This window comes from Acinonyx jubatus, chromosome A2, assembly GCF_027475565.1.
Source record: "Acinonyx jubatus isolate Ajub_Pintada_27869175 chromosome A2, VMU_Ajub_asm_v1.0, whole genome shotgun sequence".
NCBI classification, from domain to species: Eukaryota; Metazoa; Chordata; class Mammalia; order Carnivora; family Felidae; genus Acinonyx; species Acinonyx jubatus.
Window position 1 is genome coordinate 14,470,158 of NC_069383.1, and position 21,266 is coordinate 14,491,423.

General features: G+C 48.7%; 1 protein-coding gene and 1 long non-coding RNA gene across 5 annotated transcripts in view; one reads left to right on the top strand and one right to left on the bottom strand.

Annotated features, from left to right (window-relative positions):
• Positions 1-1,240: 1,240 nt before the first annotated feature.
• Positions 1,241-21,266, bottom strand: part of TBXAS1 (thromboxane A synthase 1) — a 154,054-nt gene continuing 134,028 nt past the window's right edge. The window contains exons 10-13 of the mRNA XM_027075592.2: positions 9,512-9,603; positions 5,445-5,582; positions 3,736-3,898; positions 1,241-1,492 (exon numbers count right to left, since the gene is read on the bottom strand). Coding sequence (XP_026931393.1) covers positions 1,418-1,492; positions 3,736-3,898; positions 5,445-5,582; positions 9,512-9,603 — 468 coding nt within the window. The 3' untranslated portion in view covers positions 1,241-1,417. The remainder of the gene's footprint in view (positions 1,493-3,735; positions 3,899-5,444; positions 5,583-9,511; positions 9,604-21,266) is intronic.
• The window catches only part of LOC113604175 (uncharacterized), a 173,279-nt gene continuing 156,408 nt past the window's right edge, over positions 4,396-21,266 (top strand). For all 4 annotated transcript variants that reach the window (XR_003426030.2, XR_008296586.1, XR_008296585.1 and 1 more), the window contains exon 1: positions 4,396-8,863. This is a non-coding gene — a long non-coding RNA (uncharacterized LOC113604175). The remainder of the gene's footprint in view (positions 8,864-21,266) is intronic.

Consider the following 21,266-nt stretch of genomic DNA (forward strand, 5'->3'; position numbering starts at 1 on the left):
AGCACCTGGACAGAACAGGTGAGGGAAGCCAATGGAGCTGATGGGCTCCGGTACCAGGCAGAGGCTGTGCCCTCAGGAGGAAGCCATGTGCTCGGCTGGGCCCTTCTGCAGGATTGAGGTTACCTGATGGCCATAGGGGGTCAGGGATTGGGAGACGGGCAGGGCAGTCTGGGAAGACAGGTTAGATCCCCAGGAATGGGAATGTGTGGCTTTCTCCAGTGAGTCTGAGCCTCAGGGCCAGACATGTCAGAGAGGCTTGATCCCTGAGAGGAGCAGTGGTGGCAGCAAGGTTGCAGAAAGGGCTGTGCGATGGGCTGGCCAGGCAGCACCCAGGGCTGGGACAGTGGTGGGCGACAAAGCTGCCTTCCTATCTCTGGGGAGGCCAGAAAGGGAGAAGAGGGCTCTCTAGGGAAGGACTTTGGGGGAAAGCTTGGGGTCCTTTTGGCTGGAGCAGGAGAAGACCAAACAGCAGAGGCAGGATCCACAGCCACGGATCCGTGGACACCTGTTGTGCCAGCTCTTCTGAAACAGCGTAAAGGTGGTCAGCCTCTGGGTATCCAGGCTTACAGATTCCCGCTCAGAATGTTACCTATGGGGCATTTAGCCCCTTTGTGCTGCGCACATGTTACATAGAGGAGGGAGCTTTGATCTAGGACAGCTCCCTTGTTTTACAGATGAAGACAATGAGGCACAGGAGGGTGGAAAGACCAGCAGTCATGACCACACACTGCTGGTGGCAGATGTGGGATTCACCCTGCAAGCTCTCTGTTGAATTTTAACTTCTCAGCAACACGACAGTTTTAATAAATTCACCTCGGTATTGGATTCTTTGATCAAAATGAAGAGAAGTTACGATGCCTTTAGTGCATTTTAGGCTCTATCACTCTTCTGTGCATTAAAACATTATAAAGTTAGTATTAGCTTACCTAGGAAAATCAAAGCAAAAGAAAGCTTTTGAGCCACTTGTCGGAGTTAAGCTTCCGATAAATATAGTTTTTTAAGTTAGACACCATAATGTACCGGAAGTTGGAAAGGCCCACGAGGTGGTGCTGTTAGGGCAGCTCACCGGAGTGTCCCCGTGTCCTCTGCCCTGTAGATTCCTTCCATCCTGAGGCTTAGGACTTCCTTCAAAACCCTGAGTTCTCAGTCACGTTGACAAAACTACATTTTTGCCTATTTATCAGCAATCTCTTATTGAGAGGTGGGTCAGCGGTTCCTACACCATCAGCAAAGTTAAAACTAAGTGCAAGAAACATTTATTAAATGTTCAGGAACATTTGGGGAAAAGTTATGTAAAGACCTCTTTTATACTTGCATGGTGGGCACCCTTTCAATTGCTTCAGTGATGTTTTCCCCCAAATCTGAATTTCCACATCAAGGTTTCCTTTGCATTTGGGGGGATGTCCTCATAAAACTGTCAGCGAGAGACAATCTTGATATAGACGCCGTTCTTCGGACCTAGGGCAGATTTGGATTCTAGCTGCAGTGGTACCTAAAATAGAGGAGATTAAGATACTTGTTATAGCTAACCACATCTATAGGAAAGCTTTTTGGAACTGGGCCTGAAGCGGGGTTGTGGAAATCTGAGAGATAGCAGGGCTGAGGGAGCAGAGCAGCCTCCCCAGCACGGCCTTGAGAGGCCAGCAAAGCTGCCGCTCAGGGAGGCTGGGCGCTGGGGCCCCACCAGCACATGGGTGCTCGGCCCTTTTGTCCATGTTAAAAAAATACTGTAAGTAAGGAGGGTACTCAGTCCCACGTTTATCCTCCCAAGAAGCCTGTGTAAGAGGTACTGGTGGCTCACTTTGCAAATGAAGAAATGGAAGTTCAAAGAGGCCAAGTGACATGTCTAAGCTCACGTGCCTGGCAAGTGAAGAGCAAAGTCTCAAACTGTCCCCTCTCCTACTATTCTCACTCCCTGGGGCCCTGCCAGTAGCCAAGCAGCATCCCCTCTTTTCAAGTGGCTTTGGGAGAGTGGCTTCATACTGTTCCCTTCTCATGAGTGCTGTGGTCTAGCCTCCCTGCCATTCAGAAAGCTTTCCAGATGTCCAGCTTACAAGGCAGATGGGTGGTGGACTGGGGACTTGGAATAAAAGCCAAAGAATTACTCAAGAAGCAGGGTGTCCCCCTGAGCCCCGTGTAAAATGATGGTTCAGTGGCTAATGTGAACACTTTAAAGGAAAGAAGCATCGCTGGGCCTTAGTGCTGGGCCTTGGGTTTTTCAGATGTCTTTGGGGGTTTTAGTTCAGATGGGAGAGAAGTTCTATGACCAAGAAACAAGATGGACTAAACCTGTGCTACCCCACCAGTAGCACATGTGACTGCTGAGCATTAGAAATATGGTTAGTGCAAACGAGGGGCTAAATTTTTAATCTGATTATTAAAATTTAAATAGCCAGATGTGGCTAGCCGCTACTGTATTAACACAGGTATAGACAAAGTGGAAACACTACTGGACTTCAAAAAAGGAGGTTGGCTGGGGCTGGCAAATTCAGGGAGAGCTTCCTGGAGGAACGTGCCCTTTAGGTGGGGCTAGGAGTCGGAGAAGCCTTGTGAGCAGCACTTCTCAGGGGCCACTTCAGGATAGAGGGGAATGCCCAAGGATCTGGAAGATGGGATTAGGCTGGGAACAGAGGAGTGGGAGAGATGGCATTCTAGGTAGGGAAGAGCAGGTAGAACTCTCGGGGTGGGAATTTGGGGCAGGGAATACAAAGTGGGCTCAGACGAGCTCTCCTTAGAGCTGCTAGGCTCAGGGACTCATGGCTGGTTCTTGAGCTGGGGAATGCCAGCCATAAGCAGTGTTTTGGGACAATGGTCTGGCTACTGTGCCGTTGGTCAAGATCAAGGGTAAGTGAGGCAAATCCCAAAAGGAAGTCCTGCACACATGGAACTCCTACCTCAGGTAGGGGTCCGCTCTTGTCTCTGTTGGTTTGGCCCTGTGTTCCCAGTTTGCACCTCTCTGTCTAGCCTTGAACCCAGTCTCCCTGTTCGTCAGAGGCAATGAATGCCACTGTTTGAATCTAGAAGTTCTCCATTCATCACTGGGTACTTATTATTTGTTCCCTTATGCACCCCCTGTCCAGCTATGCACAGGGGCTCTGAACAGGCATGGAGGGGCACAGTGTTGTTATGTAGGGAACAGCCAACATGGCAGAGAGGTGGCTCCATGTAGAGGAAGGAGGGAGGCTTGGGGGCGAGCCCAATCTGGTGTGAGCCCCTTTCTTCACTCTCTGGCTAGTCATTCATTTGCTAATATTTGTTCAGTGAAGGTGTGAGTACCTGTCCTGTACCTGCTGCTGGAAGCTCCAGCAATGAATCAGACAGACTTTTGGTTCCTGCCCTCACAGAGCCTGTGGTATATGGTAAACGTAGTATAAGGCCTCAGGCAAGTTACTTAACCTCTCTGAGCTTTATTTTAGCTCCTCCTCTGAAGAATGGGGATAATAAAACCTACTCTGGGGGATTACTGGGTTCTCATTGCCGAGGAGAGAAGAGGTACAGCTTCCCTGTACACAGAACGTTAATAGTAATAACAGCTAACACTCGGATGATGTGCCAGGCACTTACCTGAGTGCCTGTACTGGCTCATTTAAGCCTCGCACGGCATGAACAGGGAGGAGGTGTTATTACCAACCCCCTTATACCGATCAAGGCCTCTTGAGGCCAAGAGGGATTAAGGATTGGCCCCGCCATGAGAACTGGAGTGGGCACCCCCTGTGCCTGGGAGAGCGAGCTCACCTGCGTCTCTGGGCAGGCCTCGAACCGGAACTCACGCAGGACGTGGAGCAGCGTCAGCTTGATCTCCAGCAGCCCCAGCCGCACCCCGAGGCAGCTCCGGGGGCCTGCCCCGAACGGCAGGTATGTGAAGGGACGTCGGCGCCGCCGGGCCTCTGCCGTGAACCTGCAAGGGCCGTGCAGTCAGGGTAGGTCAGGGTAGGCCGCGGACACCCCGCCTCCCTTCCTCCCTTCCCCTTCCTCTGCAGCCACTCGGGTGTGGCTGAGGGAGCCCTTCATCTGAGGCCACACTTCTACCAAGTGGGCCTGAACCCCACCGTGCTCAACAGAATCCTGTTTTCATGCGGCCTCCTCCCTCTCTGGAGCAGGTGGTTGCTGATCCCTGAGCTTCTGCCCTCTCCTGGGTCTGGCAGAGCCCGAGAGGCACTGCTGATGTAAAGGAATCACCTGGAAGGCCCACTTTGCCCTCTTGCCCTCTCCTTAAGAATTGATTGTGCTGTTAACGAGCCTGAAGGCTGTGATTCACGAGGATAAAAGTCTTGAGAAAGCACAGCCCTCCCCTGGGCCTGTGGCACCAAATTTCCCATCAGCCAGCGGAGGGCACCAGCCATCACCAGCTTCCTGAGAATTCCCCAGGGAAGCAGCCCTCCCTGGAGGCCACTACCTGCGAGTTTATCTGTTGGTGCCATTCGGGACAGCTATCTCCCCTGCCCACACTTGCCCTTCTGGTTCAAGTGACACCTGAACCATTGGGTGCTTTCCTAATGGGAGGCCCTTCCGCAGGAATTCTCTCCTACCTGCTACCAAATAGCATTTGCCACATGTGTTCTGTGACAGTAGAGCCAGGTGTCAACTACTGTGTTGTCACAGCTCGCTTCTTACCTGTGCATTTTTCTGGGCCTAGGAGCCCTTGACCCCTTGCCCCTTTTCAACTAGGATTAACGCACTTTTTTGTTTCCAAAGGTGATGCTGTAAGCCTTACAGCTGCAGTCCAGGGTGCTTGATATTTACTGTATTTCCGAGCCGCTACGCACTCGATGTTATTGATCTAGGTGCCACCGCCCACAGGTTCCCAGTGAGGAGGTTGTAGAGTCGGGGCTCCTTTCCACAGAATGTTGTAAGTCCTACAGGTGGAAACAGCCCGCCCGGGGCCTCCCCATGGCCAGATCACACAAGGAAGGGCTATGGATTGATTCTGACGCGGAGGGTGTGGACGCCTGCTCATTTTAAATCTGGGATCCTTGAAATGAAGTTTAGGCAACGGACCAAATCCGTGTAGGGGGCAGGAGTGGGGATCCAGGTCTACTGTGTTAGCATACCTGGATCTCATGAATTCAGGGAGAAATTTAGTTGATAACTCTTACTTAGGAACAAGCTCCAGTTTTTTAAAAAGGAAATCTATTGTTGCTTCCCAGAGCACACCTGAAATACGATCCTGTGTCCTGTTTCCCGGCTTGAAGAAACCGAGGGCCCCCAATTGAAATTGCCTTGTTACTTGCATGCAGGGCTGCTGAAACGCTACATCTCTGGATTCTGTTGGGGGCTTTTAAAAATGGTACCGGTATTTCCTTTGGAAATGATGCCTCACAAATACCTCACTCCCATGACTTTTGACTGGGGGCAACTTTACTAAATCGGTGTTTCCCCTTGGCCGCTTCCAAGGGCCTGCCTCTCGTGTCCCTCGGGGGCCCATTTGAAGGGACTGAGCTCACCTCTCAGGGTCGAAGGCCTCGGGGTTTGGCCAGTACTCAGGGTCATGGTGCAGGGCGCCCACCGCCATCTCCACCACGGCGCCTGCCGGGATACACTGCCCCTGAACCTCACAGTCTCGCGCCGCCTCTCGCGTGAACCTGCGGGGACACACGGGTCAACCCCACTACCCCCCCCCCCCCCCCCCCGCCTCGATTGCGCAGCCGCAATAAGCAGAACTCTGCGGCGGTGCTCTGGGGCAAATGGAGTTGGAGTCTGAAGTGCGCAATGAGGCTGGGGGTATAGGGGGACAAGAGGTCCGGCCCTCTTTCGGGGGTGACCTGGATGGTTTCCACACACCGCCCCCTCCCCCCCCGCAACCCCCTCTACTGCCCAGGACCCTGCAATCTCTAGGCTCTTTAGACTCAGTTGGCGCTCAGTGAAAATGCATTCATCGATCTTGGTGCATCCACCCATCGAGCCTGAAGAGCTTCTCTTAGGCCTGGTTAGGGGAGCACAGGTACCTTTGAAGGGCTTCTTTCTGGGGAGGGGTTTGCCGGGTTACTCCCCTGGCCACGCTTTCCCTCATCTTCCGTTCATGGTCAAGCCTCTTTAAATTGCCCTCGCCCACCGCTTTGCTTTACCTAAAGGAAATTTGGGTTTGAAAATCTGATCTCGGGTCATTGTCTGTGTCACTATGGATAACTTCTACTCGAGGGGAAAACTTTTGGGCAGCTTGTTTACTGTACCAAGTGGCCATGGCACAGTCCCATTTCTTTATATATATGTATTATATATGTACTAAAAATTATATATATATATACTAAAAATTATATATATACTAAGAATTATAGATATACTAAAATTATATTATATTATATTATATTATATTATATTATATTATATTAATTATATATTTTTTGATAGGGGGCGCAAGTGAGTGAGTGAGAGACAGAGGGAGAGAGAAGCAGGGCTCACCCCATGTGGGGCTTGAACTCACAAACCGTGAGATTGTGACCTGAGCCAAAGTCAGATCCTTAACGACTGAGCCACCCAGGCACCATGTATTGTATTTTTAAGGGCTAGACTATAGATTTTTTCATATGAACATAACATTTCTGGAAGAATACCTGAACTTCTATGATTTCTTCTAAGGGATGAGACTGGGGTGGAGGATGGCAGGGGACTAGAGGTGTCAGCTTTCTCTTTGGACCCTTCTGTATTGTTTCGGTTTTTGGTTTTGGTGGTTTTTGTTTTCATTTTAAGTATAAGCATATTATTTTTATAATATAGATAATTACTTTAAAATTAAAAATAATCAATGCTGTCTTTTACTTCAAATTATAGGACTGGACTTTCCTAAATATCTTAGGGGAGATATAATTGTTATCCTAATTATTATTATATACTCTTCTCACTTCTAAGAGAAATTAAGAGCAATCCGAGGCTCCTTGTGGGATTTAACACTCTGTTAAAGCTACCAATGCAATTAATATGTGCTTGGAGCTGGTAGCAAAACACCGGGGCTCAAATCAGAGCAAGAAGGTGGGGGTTCCTGATGTATGCAGCCTCAGTTCTAATGGGTCAAACTAGGCTATACCCTGGCATCCCCTTCTTTGTCGTCTTTACTGGAAATATCTTGGACCTGGATCCAAGACCCCCTCAAAGCCAGGGCTTTCCCTTCTGTATAAGGTTGGGCCTCCTGCCGGGCTAGGCCAGGCCACACACAAGGCCAGAAAAATCTGCTGAATTATATTGCATAGAAACCTGGATTCACAGTGATAACACTTCAACAAGAGTTATGTTTTCCACAGGGGCCATTCTGAGATTTTGGGGGAATAATGGTGTGTCAGTGCTTGGGAAAAGCCAAGATGCTTTTTTGAGATTAAAATAATAAAATAAAGTAAAATAACATAGAATTCTCACTGTGCCTGTGTTCACCGAATCTATTGCTTGGGCTGAAGCGAATTGGCTGCTTGTCTGGCTGAAAATAATGATGGCTTGCCTCTCTCATTTCTGTTGTTTGATAACAGAAGTCAGCAGGGCTGATACGTTAAAAATTCCAACAGAGTAGGTGGGGAGGAAGGTGAGGCCCAGGAGATCACGGCTTGCCCAGGATTGGAGCAGGATGGAAGCGGATCATTTGACTGGAAGGTCAGTCCTTCTTTCTCTTCACCTCGCACCTTACGTGGTGCTCCACTTAGAGTGGTGTGGCTTTTCAGATGTTCTGTTCTACTGATTCTCACCACTCCTGTGGGGCGGGCCGAGCAGACATTGTGTGCCCACAGAACACACAGGAAGCAGAAGCACAGAGCAGTGCAGAATTTACCCAGGATAACACAGCAAACTAAGGGCAGTGATGTGAACCTGTCTTGACTTTCTATCTAAATTTGTTCTGTGATTACGGAGCACTGGCACTGTATGCGACCTTATGAGGGAATCAGCAAATCTTGTCCTGCCTTCCCGAACCAGCTGCTGGTTCTCTGGAGCAATGCCTTCGCTGGCTTCCTTTTTCACAGTACTGTTTATAAAAAGGTCACTAGGTGAATTGATCAGAGCATTTTGGCATTAAAGAGCCTGTTCACATTGTCGCTCAACACATCACCTCTACAAGGTCTCGCGTGGTGAGTTCTTGATTGGGTTCAGATCCAGGAAATGACGTGTCTTTGATCATTGATAGACTTTCTTCCCACTAGAGAACGTGACCGTTCAACTCTGCTGGTTTCTGTCTTGGCCAGGAGCCTCAACAACCGAGCAGGGACCTGACTCCAGTTATCGGTCATCTCTAGGGTCCTGTAAAGGCTTCTTTCCTCTAGACAGCCTTTGTTCTATCACTGAATGTCTTATTTCGAATTTCATTTTAATGTGTATAGCAGATGCCCACAGTTCCCTTGGAAGGAAGCTAGATATAAATCATTAAAAAACGAAGATTGGAGACAGTTTGCTCTGCAGCTCCCAAGGAAATCAGGGAAGGCCCATAGAATCTGGCCCTGGAGTTACTGGCTGTTCCCAGATCAGGGAGACTGAAACCCTGTGTGCTTGAGGACCGTGTGATTTCACTCCCTTCTGTGGAATTCTGTCTCTTTGCTCTGGGTCTGAACACTTTGCACAGTCGCTACAGTCACACTCTCTGTGATGTTTTTGGTTGGAATATAATTTTGAGATACCTTCAAATCATCCACATTTTCTCTTAAAATGGCAAAAGCTACCTCCAAATGGATTATGTGGTATATTCATTCATAGACATGCAGAGTGGAACTTACAATATATAGGGTTAAATGCTTTGTGTTGCTTCTGTTTCTAGAACCTGAAATCTGGCCACTGTTTCCCTCCCTAAGGGTCTGGGGACCCAAGTTAAGATGCTGTGCTCCCTGGAAGGCCTCGCTTAGGGGGAGTTGGAAAGAAGTAGAAGACCAGATTCCTGCTCTCAAGGCACTTACAGGTTGGTGTGAGTGGATGTACTTGGGCAAAATATTGCAGAGGGGTTGAAAAGTATCCAAGAATATAATATGAAGTACAGTCAGCGTGAAAATTCTGGGGGAGGAGAGGCAAATGGCCTGCAGTGGCGAGTCTTGGGTTGGAGTTTGAAGGATAGGACAAGTGTGGGTTGTTGGAGAGTGAGGAGACGCCTCCCAGGCCTTGGAAGGTCCCCCCTGGAATGTCAACTCCAAGGGCAGGGGTTTTATCTGTTTTGTACATGGCTCATTTCCCAGTGCTTGCAACAGCATTCGGCTCAGTAAATAGTTGCCAAATGAATGACTAGTGAAAGCCATTCCAGGCTAGGAGGCCAAAGAGATTGGCTTGGGTTGGGTAGGAAGGTCGTTAAGAAAAGCCCAGTGATGCTTTGAGAAGGTAGTTAACAGAAAGGAAAATGAGCCAGACATTTACTGCTGTGGTTACTGCATGGAAGGCATCGTGCCTCAGGGGATACAAAGAAACCCAAGGCTCAGACCTCATCCTCCAGGAACTGGACTCCAGCATTCCTGATAACCCAGGTTGTGACAGTCTGAGGACTAGTGAGGACCTGAGACAGTGATGCCGAAGGGGCTTTGGGCAGTGTGTTGGGGCCGTGGGAGGGACTCGGGCGTACCTGAAAGCTGGTGGGTAAATCCTCAAGGTCTCTGCAATCACCATGTCCAGGTAGGGCAGGTGTTCCTGGAGGCTGCAGTAGTCAGGGGCCGGCTGATGGAGGAGTCGTGACAAAGGAAGAAAGTTGAGTTATACCAAGTCACACAGCATTCTGGATTCGCCATTAGCTTTACAGTCCCGCTCCAACTCAGCAGACTCGGAAGTGGAGACGCCACAAAGTGCAAAGTCAGTTCAATCCAAACTGCACTGGGTTAGCACTGCGCATGTCCTGTTGTACTTGTTTCGTGGTGCTGTATATTACTGGGGACCCGCCGGACCAGTTTGGCACCTGGGGGTCTCTGAGTGTCAAAGAGATGTTTGGTTCCAACCCAATGACAGCAGCTTCAGCTGCAGCATTTATTGAGGGAGGATGAGGTGGTGGCCACATATTGCATGCACACAACCTGACTTCCTCCTCCCTGCAAACCTGCGAGACAGGTGTTCTCCCATCTTTTAGAGGGGAAACTGAGGCTCAGAGAGGTGGCCACATAGATACTAACTGGTACATCATAAAGTTAAAGGATGCATAGTGAAGTCACAAAAAAAGTTCTGATAACAGAAACTAAAGAGCTGTTTTAAATCAGTAAGAAAAGAAACTCATTGGGAAAATGGTCAAAGATACGAACAGGCGAAACATAGAAGAAGAAATACAAGTTGCCCTGATGAAAAATACAAATGAAAACGAGGAGATTCTGTTCTTCACTGATCAGATGAGGAAAGGTTGGGGAAAACTGATTAGATACTAGAGACTAAAGGTGTGGAAAAGCATGACCCAGCAGCCCGTGTTGGGGGGACACCGGTGCCCCTTGGACAATGCCCACTGGAGTGACACTGTCACCCTCACCCCTGGCCTGGGGAGGAGGGACACATGGGATATGAGCTGGGGAGCAGGATGTGGGTGGGAGGGTTAGGATGGGGTCAGGGAGGCTCATTCGCTGTTCTGCTAGGTTTCCCCAAATTCTCTCTCTCCCCCCACTCCCTACAGAGCCAAACACCTGCTTGGTGGGGGACAGCTTCATTTCTTTCAACCAGGTAGTCCTGATGCGAGAGCAGTTTCCAACTTGGAGATGTGCTTTCTCCTCTCCTCCCCTCCCAGCGCAGTAGAGGGGAGCACCAGGAGGGGGGTGGGCAAATCCATGCTGCAACCCCCAACTTCCCAGGGGTGGGCCCTGAGTGGCCTTGCTCCACCCTCTGGGAGCCATTCCCAGGCCTGCAGCTGGCCACATGGGATCTGAGCCAGTGGTTCTCAGAGAGAGAGCTCCCTGGATTGGCCACATCAGGGTCACCCTAGAAATGCAGATCCCTGCCTTCCCCCGCCCCCCCACCACAGACCAGACCAGAAACGGTGGGGTGGGGCCAGTAAGCCATCCTGTGAGGGAGGGACTCCACTGGCGAAAGCAGGTGGGCAGGCCCTGTGTGCGATGTGCTTGGTTTGCTTGAGGAAGATAACACCAGGCCAGCTGGCTGGAGCAGAACGGGGACTCAAGGGGACAGACGGGAGAGTGGTAGGAGATGGGGTCAGGGGCCAGGACACATGGAGTCTTGGAGTCCATGGTAAGTATTTTAGCTAATCTATCACTGAACAGCCGTTCAATATAATGCAGCCATTCAATGATGTCTGTAGTATACTGTGGAGTAAAAAAGTCAAGTTACGGAATATGTGTAGTTTCATGTTTATAAATTTGGGCGGCAAAGGAGGGGTTTCCATTTCTACTTTGTAGTAAAAAATAATAACGATTGGTTTCCCCAACTCACTCTCCTCCTCATTTCTGGGAACCCTTCCTTCGGAAGGTTACCGCCAGACCCTATGTTTCCACCTCCACAGCAGACCGCCAGGGCCTGCTCAGTGAGCGTGTGGCCCTTGAGAAGGCCCTGTGCTTGGAGCTTAACACTCTTTGGTCGCCATCTGTGATTCTTAATCCTTTTACCTTTGAATTGGGACTTTGGAAGTAGAGTCTGATGGGACAGTGGAGGATGCGCCAGGGCTTGGAGCCTCACTTGTGTGTGGTCCTGCCTCTGGCCACCTCCCCACGACCCATTCTCAGCTGCCTGCTCTCCCGCCCCTGGTGCCTGGGGCCCAGCCTGGCCCCCCTCTCCCTGACGTGCCCTGTAACCACAGTTGCCCTCCTCCCCAGTCCAGGGCCTGGGCTCAGGCACAGAGAGGGTGGGGATGGGGTGCATGTATCCTGAGGCATCTTGAGTGGGCATAGTGACAGCTGTGCCTGCCCTGGGCTGGCAGCATCATGGTGTGTGTCTCAGGACTGGCCAGAGGCTGCGAATTGGCTAGGGCCAGCCTCTGCCCGCTTTCGGCCCAGGTACCAAGTGTGTCCCGGCACAGAGGTTTTAAAGATCTTTGAAGAGTCACAGTCTGCTATGGCGTTGGGGGTGGACCTGTGGGAAGGAGTGATTCCTGGCTCAAGTTCCCTAGACCCTGTCCCCAGCTGGGTCACGTGCAGGGGTCTAGTGGCTAGCAGGATGGGGCAGGACCCCTAAACATGCATGGGGGCCTAAGTCCCCAGCCCGTTTGGTATCCCCGTGCCTGATGGAGTGCTCCCTTGGGGGAGCCTGGGGAACCCCTCTTCTTCCTCCTAATCTTTAGTAGTTTGAATTGTGCTTGTTTCTTCTGGCCTGCGAGTCACAAAATACAAATTGTGTAGTTTCAGTGATCCTGCATGTGAGTTAAATGCCCTGTGATAATTTACATTTAAAACCGGCATTGCATGATATAAAGATGAATGGTAAGATTCATGCTGGAGGAGAAGAAAAGAGGGAGAGCCTTTGTGTTTACCATTAATGGCACTTTCCCCGAGTTTTGAATGAGGGGCCCCCTATTTTCACTTTGTATAAAAGAATGACATAGTTGGCCCTGCAGGCCATGGTTGATTGGCCCAAGGGTGGGCCTCAGACCCAAGGGTACAATTCTGGAAATTTGGATCTAGTGCAGACAAAAAGGAGTTTTTCTCCAGCGGGTGGAGGCTGAGCTCAGGTGAGTCATGATCTGCTGGTGACCATGTTCTGCCTTGTGGATGAATAAGCAGAAAATTCCAGTTGGCTGTGAGAAAGAAGAAATGAATTAAATGTGCAGAGGGAAGTAGAGGCAAATGACACAGGAAGAGACCATTTCCTGGTGTCCCCTAGAGTTCCAGTTTCTGTTTGCCACCCTCTGACTAGTCACTAGCCCAGTGGGTGGTGAATCAGTACCCTTACGGCATTTTCTCATTTATGGTCTAAGTTGGCCACAGACAAATTCTGTTATCTGCAACCAAAGGAGACTTATCAACATGTGCAGAAAATGTAAAAAACAAACAAAACACCCCGAAACCAAACCAAACAAACGAACAAAACACCAAACCAAACAAAACAAAAAACTAAAACCCCACGAAAAATGGTGGTACTGTGCACCAGAATACAGAACCATATTACAAAAAGAAAAAGAAACCAGATGTGGAAGCAACGTCCCTAACGGTAGATGGAATTGGTTCCCCAAACAAAATTTATGGTTTAGAAGCTGTCAGCATTTGTCAAAGAAAGAAAACTTTTAAAGGTAGGCTAAGGGAGTTTGATGTGATCAAGTCACAGTCTTCGTTATTCTTTCTCTGGATGAGCTTTTTACTGTGCTTCCAAGCTTTTGGCTCAAGATACACATGTAAACATCATCTCGGTCCCGTGGTTCTCCGCATGATGGAACGTTAGAAGCAGTGGGCCGACTTTTACTATATAAGGATGCTTGGGCCCTGCCCAGCCAGGGACTCAACTGTTGGTTTGAAGTGGGGCCTGGGCCCCAGTTCTTTCCAACCCCCGCCGTGGTTGTAATGTGTTGGGGGCTGAGACCACTCACTGCATTAGTCCTTCTGCGATCTACCCCCGCGATCCTTTCTGTGGGAGGAGTGGGCAGATGGGATGGAGGGAGGTTCACGCCTGCACATTTTAATCACACCCAGGTAAGGTAATGAGGTTCAAATCCCTGTCCCACTGACAGACCAGTCTGCCCATCTGGACCTTCGCCTCAAAGTAGTTCTTTCAGGGAAATCAGGAATAAAGGGGTCCTACACCAATCATACCAGCAGAGGGCAGCAAGTGTATGGCAAATGGGGACTCCCTTGTGAGGCTGGGCCCCTACTCAGAATCACAAATTAAACTCCCAAAAGACTTAGGAATCATGAATCCGAATTTTTCATCATAGAGATGAGAAACAGGAGACCCAGAGAGGAAAACTGCGAGGCTAAACTCACAGCTAGAACTTGGAGTAGAAAACTTACGTCCTTATTCATTCAGCAATCTCTCGATGCACACCTGCTGTCAGGTGCTGAGGATCCAGAAATGATCAAGTCTCTGCTCTTTGGGGAAGCTGACTTCTAAGCAAATCATTATACTGGATGTGGAATGTGCTGTAGGATGGACTTAGGAGGAACGGGAAACAGTTCTGTTTGAGAGTTCATTCATCCACTTATTCATTTGACACTGCTGAGCAGATGTGTACTCTTGGCCAGCCACTGTGCTAGGCACAGGGCACATAACTTTGACATACACTGACCTTCCCACCCTCTTGGACCTTATAGTCCGTCCTAGAATGCAAACCAATGGTGAGGGTTTCAGAGCCTTGAGCACAAGGCTCTGTGGAAGAACAGAAGGACGCACATCCCAGGCATTTGGAATCAGGGAAGCTAACAGGAGAAAATGAAGCCTAAGCCAAGGTCTTTATGATGGATAAAAAAGCCAGCGAAAAGTGGGTGGGCTTGTTTGGATGCGGGTTCGGACAAACCAATCTAAAAAAAAAAAAATCCGTGAGTCCATCACAGGACCTTAAACCATGACTGGATATTTGATATACTTATGAAATTATGGTTTATTTGCTGTTGTTTTAATTTGAGAGATGGTGGGGAGGGGAAGAGAGAGAGAATCTTCAGCAGGCTTCACACTCAGCTCAGTATGGAGCTCAATATGGGGCTCCATCCCATGACCCTGGCTGGGATCATGACCTGAGCCAAAATCACAAGTTGGATGCTCAACCAACTGAGCCACCCAGGCTCACCAGTTCATTTGTTTTTAATGTGATAATGGTATGGTTGTCCTGTTTTAGAAAAGAGTCCTTTTATTTTAGAGGTGTAGAATGAAATATTTACAGATGACATAAGACTTCTGAGACTTTTATTTTTAAAAACCCCAAAAACTGGAATTGGGGGAAGGTGGGGAAATACATGAAACCAAAATGACCATAGTTGACCTCTTGTTGAGGCTGGGTGATGCGTACATAGTCCCCTCAAGTATTCTAATTTGTATAAAGTTTTCCTTCAAAAAAAAAAAGTTAAAATACTGAATAGAAATTGAAATAACAGTACTGTGGCCTAGCCTTTTAGATGCGTTACAGAATTAAAAATGGCTCTGTCAGGCTGGCCAAGTGGGAGAGGTGTGGTTTGGAGCCGGATCTTGTAGGACACTTGGCAGTTTTCTGGGCACAAGAGGCAGAAAGCCGTCCCACGCGGGGCAGCCTTTGGGCTGAGTCAGAAGTGTGGTGGGCGTGGTCGGTGGTGGAGCACTGTCAAGAAGTGAACCAGACATGGTACTTGTGCTCGTTGGGTGCTATGTATTTGTCTTTGGCATCTAGAAAAAAAAAAATTACCCAATAAAAAAATGTTGGGAGGGGGTGGTGTAGAATTCACTTGAAGTGAGAAAGGGAAAGAGAGGGTAGCTTAGTCAAGAGAATGCTTTCCCTTAGAAGCAAAGGCTGGCCAGCTCACCCCAAATGGTTACAATAGCAGCAGCATCCTCGAAGGCAGGAGGCCGGGAGCTCGGAGCTGAGGTTTCTGGCCCAGCCCATCCCATCCCTTGCTGTTGCCCTTGGGTGCTTGGACCCTCTGTGCTGCTCAGGGCTGAGGAGCACCTGGTTGGCCTGGAACATCGGGAGAACTGAGGGGCATCTGAGCAGAACATCCTCTCATTTTGAACCAAGAAGCACTTTAAGCGTCTTGTGTTTCCAAAAGATAAAGAGAAAAAGCCATCCCCCAGGGTTCTTCCTGACTTCGGTTACGCAGGCCATATTACTCAGAACTAGAATCAACCTGTCCTGCCTCCCACCCAGCGAGACTGCTACTGCGGCCTCACTCCCCGACCTTGGCCATGCCTCGGGGTAGTCACTAGGTCCAGCCAGGGTTTCCGTCCCTGGATCCGTCCCTGGATCCGTCGCCCAGCAGCTGTGGCCTTGGGGCAATTGCCAAGGGCAACATCAGCAGGTCACCTGGTCTGTAAGTTGGGGTCATGCCTGGCTCACAGGGCAGGGTGGAGGAGACTGTGAAGGTGAAAGATCTCTGCATCTTTGGTAATGTACCAAAGGAACAGGTAATTCTTCTGTTCGAACGTTATCTGGAGGCAGGGAGCTCATTTCATCACGAGGCCGTCTGTTGCATGAATTAAATGACTCTATGAGGATGTGTTAAGGAAGAAAGTGATTTTAAAATCCCATGAAACTTATTTCAGCAGGGATTTATTTCATAACATAAGCCACTGTGCTCTTACAAGTTTGAAAAGAAAAAGAAATGTTAAATATTCTTTTAATAATTTGATTTTGGGGAACATTGATTAAATAGTAAATATTTAATTACTAAGTATTGGGAAAAATAGAGATTTAAAAATAAACTGAATCTTTGCCTTGTGGTTTACATTCTCAGTCCAGAGGTCCTTGATTTTCCAGAAGGTTTTTTCATCTGTATGTTGATTTTCAGTGGGCAGTAACTTCTAATTTTACTTCCAAGGTTCTTGGTCTCTTAGTCTTTTACTCTTAGAGCTTAGATCTGTAAACCAATATTTAAATGCAAGGGATAAACCTGATGGTTAAGGGAATGTTCTGGAAAATTTGTGGATAAATCCTTTCAAATAGGAAATAATACTGCCCTCACCTATTAAGGTCACCTTGTTACATTCAGATTTTTGTGTGCCATTTTCTTCGAGAGCTAGACACACATACGCGTGCACATACACGCACCCACACGTGCACACATGCACGTCCTGCCCCCACATTACTCACACCTACACTTACACCACACACGGGGTGTGTGCAGATAGAATGAGAAAAAGCAAATAAAAATGTCACTGCTTTCAAAAAGATTTTTCCTGGAGAGCCAGGGACCTCATAGAAAAATTAACGTTTTCTTATTTTGTGAAAGGAAATAGAAGTGGGGGCAGCTTCAATTTTGTCCTTCCCGAGGACTAACAAGGGCAGCATCGGATGGCACTAGTGAGTGCCCACACATATGTCACCGGACGTGGTGTTATATAAAGTGGGCTAAATTCTGCCAGCCTTTGCCCTCTAGAAGCAGGGAGCTCGAAATCCCTTAAGACTGGACATGCTAGCATGGGGACAGCCAGGGGCTGTACAGCCATATGAAGAATAAAGATTTCCATTCACTGTCATTCCCTGGGGAACATATGATAATAGTATGAAACCAAACTGCAGAAAATGTAGCAACCTTCGCTTTGCCCTTTTGACCACCAGCCCAGGAGAAAAGCCCCTTCCCCCTGCGCCCGGTCCCCAAGATGCAGGCAAGGCCTGAGTGGGGATCTGGGCTCCTCACTGACCAGTTCTCTAAACAGAGGCTCTGACTTCCTGGCTTTGAGATTCCATAGGTGGGCCCATGTGAGCTGTTCCAGGCTTGCGGCAAAAAGCAGTGGGCGATGGAGGGATAGGGTGGGCTATGAGGTGGGCGGGGGATCTTTCTATCAACGTCACTGCTTTGCCTAGCCAATGTCCAGAAAGTCCTACATGCTAACTTAAAGAATTTGGCAGATTTAGAGGCAGACATGCATCCATGCCTTAGAAAAGGTAATTAGGAGAGTGTGTATGTCTATTTATATCCACTGTAAAAGGAAAGAGAACCCATCTCACATAAACCCCTGGATTATTCCAGGTGCTCCTGTACTCTGAGGCCAGGCCATTAAGGGATTAGGTGACAAGATTGTAATGAAAGAACACAAACCCGCCTGTGTGTGCGCGCTCACACACACACACACACCCCAGAGTGCCAGCCCTTACCACCAAAGGCCCTGGGTTGAGCCTTATCAATATCCCTGACTTTCCATAAGAATTCCTGTCTTCGGAGATCTAAGATAATAATAGCACTGTGCCCCCCTGCAGTGTTTTACTGGGTACAGTAGGATTTTTACATCAGTTCTGTCATTTGGTCCTCACAACTGCACTGTGAGGTAGGTAGGGCAGTTTTTGCTGCCTATTTTATAGATAAAAAAAAAAAAAAAAACACAGAGATTCAGAGAGGTTAGTGGCTTAACCAAGGTCACACAGCTAGTAAATGGCAGCGTCAGAACTAAATCCAGATCTTCAAATTCCAAGACTTGTCCGTCATGCTGTACTGTATAGACCTCCCTCCCTCTCCCCTCCTCCCATCCTCCCTCTTTCCCTTCCTTCCTCCCTCTCTTCCTTTCCTATTTTTAAAATATTTTATTTATTTATTTATTTATTTATTTATTTATTTATTACTAATTTATTGTCAGGTTGGCTAACATACAGTGTATACAGTGTAGTCTTGGCTTCAGGAGTAAATTCCCATGATTCATTGCTTACGTACAACACCCAGCACTCAGCCCAACAAGCACCCTCCTCAATGCCTATCACCCATTTTCCCCTCTTCCTTTCCTTTTGTACATTTTATGGAGGAATCACATGCATACGGAAAAAATATAGCACAACCTAAAGCACAGAGCTCGGTGAATTTTCACAGGGCGAGCGCACCCGTGTAACCACGTCTGATCAAGCCCCCAGATATTGCCAGCACTCTGAGGCGCCCCCGTGTCCCTGTCCAATCACAGCCCCCTCGAGGGCAACTGCCATCCTGACTTGTAACACCAGCGATTACTTTTGCCTTTTAAAAAATCTGTGTATAAACAGAATATGCCGTCTGTGGGCTTTTGCCCAGGCCTGCCTGTGTGTGTGCGGGGCCAGATCTTGGAGACTCAGCCATGGTGTGGTGTGGAGCCAAAGTGTGTCCGCTCGAGTGATTGGGTGGTGCTCCCCCGGCAACTCATCCTTTCCACCGTGAGTGGACGTTTGAGTCGTCCCAGTTTGGGGCCATTATGAATAAAGCTGAACATTCTTGTATATATATTTTTTTAAAGTTTATTTGGAGAGAGAGAGAGAGTGTGTGCAAGCAGGGGAGGGGCAGCGAGAGAGGGAGGGAGAGAGAGAGTCCCAAGCAGACTCCGTGCCGTCAGCACAGAGCCCGATGCGGGGCTCAGACCCACGAACCGTGAGATCAAGAAATCAAGAGTCGGATGCTTAACCGACTGAGCCACCCAGGCGCCCCTTGTATATGTTTTTTTGGTGGACATACATACACATTTCTGTTGGCTCTGTACTTAGGAGTGGCTTTGCTGGGTCATAAGGGAATTGGTTGTACCTCAAATTTTAAGTGAATCAGTTGGAAAACAGGTCATTGACATACATTCCAGTTCCTTCTGTTTAATTTCACTATGGGTTTGACCCTCTTCCCTCTGCCGCCAGATTCCAACTCGCTGAAACCCAACCACTATCTCTATTCCTGGAAAGGGTTGAGAGGAAAAAGTAGTGTATTATTTGGGAGCAGAGTTATTTATCCCTCTAGTGGGCGTGTAGGGAAAAGGAGAGGTAGAGACAAATAAGACACATCTCTAATCACCTGATTTTAAAGAACTGTCCCAGTTACCAGACATAAGGACTCATAAGCATAAAACACACTCCCAAATCAACTAGATTCGAGTCTTTGGATTATCTGTTGTTATGTAATATTTAGGATTCTGTTCTCTCCATTAACAACCAAGTGGTATATGATGTTTAAAGAGATAAGCCCCTAAATAAGTGACGGTTAAATCGCCCAGCTCACTTTCTCTGCACCAGGGAGAGAGTGTTTTGTATTTAATTTGCAGACCGATGCTTTTTGTTCACTCTGTCCCCACATAGATAGTATGTTTAGGACATGGGTGTCACATGCCTTTAGCAGAGTGTGGGGGCAGGGGGAGAGAGAGACAAGACACAGTCCTATACATTCAACTCACTATGTACTTGGGAAACTGTTTACTTGTTCCTTCAAAGATTTATTATTATGGTAATAGGGAGCCACTGAAGGTTTGATGAGTAGAAGTGACACACTGAAAATGACTATAACTCTGACAGATGATGTATAGGAGGACAGCAGGAAGAGCTGGTCAACAAGACAACAAGGAGACTATTGTAATAGCCTGGGCAAAAGTGAGGGTCTCTGACGACAGAGCAGTGGTCAGAGTGGGCAGGGGGTTGAAAGAGAAGCAGTGCAAGCAATGATTCCCCATCTTGGCTGCTCCCCACCGAGCCCGGAGCCCTACCTCGAAATGTTCAGGTTTAGTTGGTCTGGACTGGTGTGCAGGAATTAGTAGTGTTCTAAATGGTCCCTGGAAAACTCTCATGTGCAGCTGATACAGAGTCATCGTAAGGAAGGAAGACTAGTCCAGGGAGGCGAGTCTTCGGATGTAAGGGGGCAGGGAGTGAAGTGATGAGAGCGATCCCGAGGTTTCATTCCTGGGGGTGCCGAAAGATGGACGGAGGACCAGTCTGGGTGGGCTGCCTCCTCCAGGAGAGCTCAGCTCTGGCAGGCTTGTGTTGGGGAAGATGGTGTCCCACTCAGCTGCACAGAGGGGGATGAGTCCCCGGGATGGGGGCTGGAAGAAAAGCAGGGCACCAAGGACTGAACTGTAGGGCTTCCCAGGGAAAGGAGGCTGAGGGGCTAGAAAGGAAGAGACTCTGGATAGTCTCGGGTCTCCTGGACACAGCCATGGAGATAAAGGACAAGGAATGGCCTTTGCATCAGTCAACTGAATGGGGGAGGGGTGGGCCAGCATCAGCAGGGTTAACAGATAAGCGGGTGGAGAGGGGATGGAGCAACGGGGAGTGAGCTGGGGCCGGCATGCCACTTCCAGGGGCACACTCCAAGAATTCGGGGGACCTGAGCAAACCAAGGGGGAGAAATGAGAGCATTGCCACACGACTGAGCAGCAGACATGTGACAAAGGAAAAGTACGTGCTGCTCCTCTCATTAGTGGGGCAGACCCAGGACGATGGTATACGGCGTGGGGAGAACAGTTTTGATGCAATATAGGGAAGGATTTTCAGATGACTAGAACTTCATGAAATAGACAAGCCCCATGCACACTGGAGATTTTCAAAAGCTGTCACTGAGCATCTGAAGAGGTTGCTGGAGGATATTCATGGATCCCTCATTGAAAGCAGGTAGACATGTGTGACCTCGTGGTAACTTCCACATCTAGGATGGTCTGAAGCATCATGACTAACCCCCCCCCCCCCCAAATGGCACTGCATCTACCCAGGGACAGCCTGTGACACTAGCAGATCCTGGGTCACCTGCTGGCTGAAGAAATGTCACGTGAAGGTGGAGAGTGATGAACTTGCCCTATTTACCCCCCACCTCCACCCCAAGCACCGCCCCACCCCCCCATCCCTCATTCCTGTGTGCGTGTTGATAATTCAGTCTAAAAGTCAGAGCCCAGGTCAGGTGCTGTTTGGGGAAATGGTAAACAAAGATAAGAGCTTTAAGCACTGGAATTTATTTTTTATCCACTCTGCCTAAAAGCAACTGCATGTTAAATTTAGAAGGCTGGCTTCCAGACCCCTCCCCACCCTCCTGTTTCCTGCCTCCTTTTTACCGCCCATGCTCACAACGCGGTCTTGCTGACCATAGAAT